Source organism: Pinus tabuliformis, chromosome 2_2, assembly GCF_031772625.1.
Source record: "Pinus tabuliformis cultivar Carrire ecotype Pingquan chromosome 2_2, CPIR1, whole genome shotgun sequence".
Lineage (NCBI taxonomy): Eukaryota > Viridiplantae > Streptophyta > Pinopsida > Pinales > Pinaceae > Pinus > Pinus tabuliformis.
Genome location: NC_142300.1, coordinates 1287686145 through 1287688324, shown reverse-complemented (window position 1 = coordinate 1287688324; position 2180 = coordinate 1287686145). Strand labels below are relative to the sequence as shown.

Below are 2180 nucleotides of genomic sequence, written 5' to 3'. Positions count from 1 at the left end.
AACATGTCATTTGGGCGGTTAAAGTTGCAGAAGCAAATCAAAAGAGTCTATGGAACATGTCATCTGGGCGGTTAAAGTTCCAGAAACAAATCAAAAGAATCTCTGAGTTCAAGCATACATGAAAAAGGATGAGGATTTTGCTCAGCCCCTCTGAAAAATGTCCAAGAAACAAACTAGTGATGCATAGCCCAGCAAAACTAAAAACTGTCCAAGAAACAACCCAGTAATGCGAGGATTTTGCTCACCCCCATCTGAAAAATGTCCAAGAAACAACCTAGTGATGCATTGCCCAGTAAAATTAAAAAATGTCCAAGAAACAACCCAGTGATGCATTGCCCAGTAAAATTAAAAAATGTCCAAGAAACAACCCAGTGATGCATTGCCCAGAAAAGTTCAGCCCTCTTGTGGGATTGATGCTGAAACTATGAATACTATGGACGCCCTTGAACCCTTGAAAAGTGAAAAAATAGATTAATACGTCGCGTTTGGCTTGCATTTGGGAATGATAAACTCATTGCAGAGAAAGAATCCAAGAAGCAGAGAATACAAGAAGAGAACCAGGGAGTTAAAAGACATTTCTCCTCCTCAAATTAGAAGACGAAACGTAGATTTCCATGGAAAATATTAGTACTTTATTTCCAAGCGCCCTTTGTAGGAATTAGATGAAAGGATCCTCAGGTTTTCAGTGAAATGGGCAAAGAAAAACTGTATCAGTATGGGAATTTAATGGCTTTCATAATCAAGATGTGTGTCATTGAACTTTTTTTATACTTTTTATCGTTGAGATAAACTGCAGAAGGATCTCGATAAATTGTGCATCCTCTGAAACAAAAACCAAAATGGTATTACAAATATATTCAATGAACTCAAATATTAACACCTGCAAATAAATGCGAAGGAAGCAATGAATTCCGTAACTGTGTATCATATATTAATGAGTGAATTGAATAGAGGAATGCCCCACTCTGATATGTACACAGCAAGATACTTGCATTTACACCCATTAATGCAGTAACAGAGTTTGTGTTTGCTTGGTGTAATACACAGATCAGTAGTACACAACACAAATATATAATAATGTGATCATTCAATCTGATCTGTATTTCAATATTTAGCTAACAAAACTGTTCGATATTTGACTGCATCAGATCCCGAAGCTTTGGCCGGAACTCGTTAATGGTCTCCAGCTTTGGCTTCCAAGATCTGCATGTCTTCAATCTTAGCTGTGCAAGCGCCATTGAGAGCTCTGGAACGTCCTCCAAATTTAGCTTCGGCACCGCAAGCTCCTCGTGCGCCTCCTCACTAATTTGTTTCTCCTCCTCCATGAATAACTCATCATTTTTCCTTTCTGACAGGAGGGGACGCATGAGGAAGTCTCCAAAGAGGGGCAAGATTCTGGTGCCTGAGCTCCATCTGCTTGCAGTTTTCACGGCGGAATTGGCCTTCAATGCCAGGGAGGCCATGTCTGTTGCAGAGAGCACAGAATGAAGCTTGGTCATGGGCAGAAGAAAATAAAGATGCCCCAAATCCAGGTCTTCGTCTGCTGAAAGAGGATGAATCCGACGCCCTATCTGGAGACCATTGGCGTGGCATACAAAGTGCTGAGGATTGTCCAGCATCAGCTCTGCTGCCTTTATTATCCTCTGAAACCCCTGAACGCTGCCATCCCAATGTATGACTTTCACAGTGCTGGAAGGTACAGAGTTCGAAGCGCACAAAACAGAATTGCCCATGGCTGCTCCTATTTTCTGCCCTTTCTTCAGATCTCTGAACGGACTGCAACTGTTGGGGTACAGGGCATTTATGAAGTACACTTCATCCCTCCATTTGATATATAGGATAAAAGAATGTGAATGTAACAGCTGGCTACAGCGCAATTCTCGCCTGAATCATTGTAAGTACGACAGAAAACTGACATAATAAGAAACATAAAATCATTTGTTTATTTGGAGTTGAGACCACGCATTCACTCACTTGCTGTTATCTCATCCATATATGCAAAAAAGTGAATGCATATAGCTCCAAGCCCAACAGCTGTATCAGTAAACTTCAGCTCCACAATAAAAGTATGGATCACAATTGTCTTCTAGCTGTCAACAAATCGTCTGTTACAGAGGAATCACATGATCGTAGGCTGTCAAAAGCATTCCCTACCCCATCACCATCATTCTTTATTTACT

At 40.8% G+C, this 2180-nt stretch overlaps 1 protein-coding gene across 1 annotated transcript; it reads right to left on the bottom strand.

Annotated features, from left to right (window-relative positions):
- Positions 1-909: 909 nt before the first annotated feature.
- Positions 910-1961, bottom strand: LOC149198178 (uncharacterized). Its single transcript, XM_089404077.1, has one exon. It carries the CDS (start codon positions 1731-1733, stop codon positions 1116-1118), a length of 618 nt encoding a protein of 205 aa, XP_089260203.1. The 5' UTR covers positions 1734-1961; the 3' UTR covers positions 910-1115.
- Between the last annotated feature and the right edge of the window lie 219 nt (positions 1962-2180).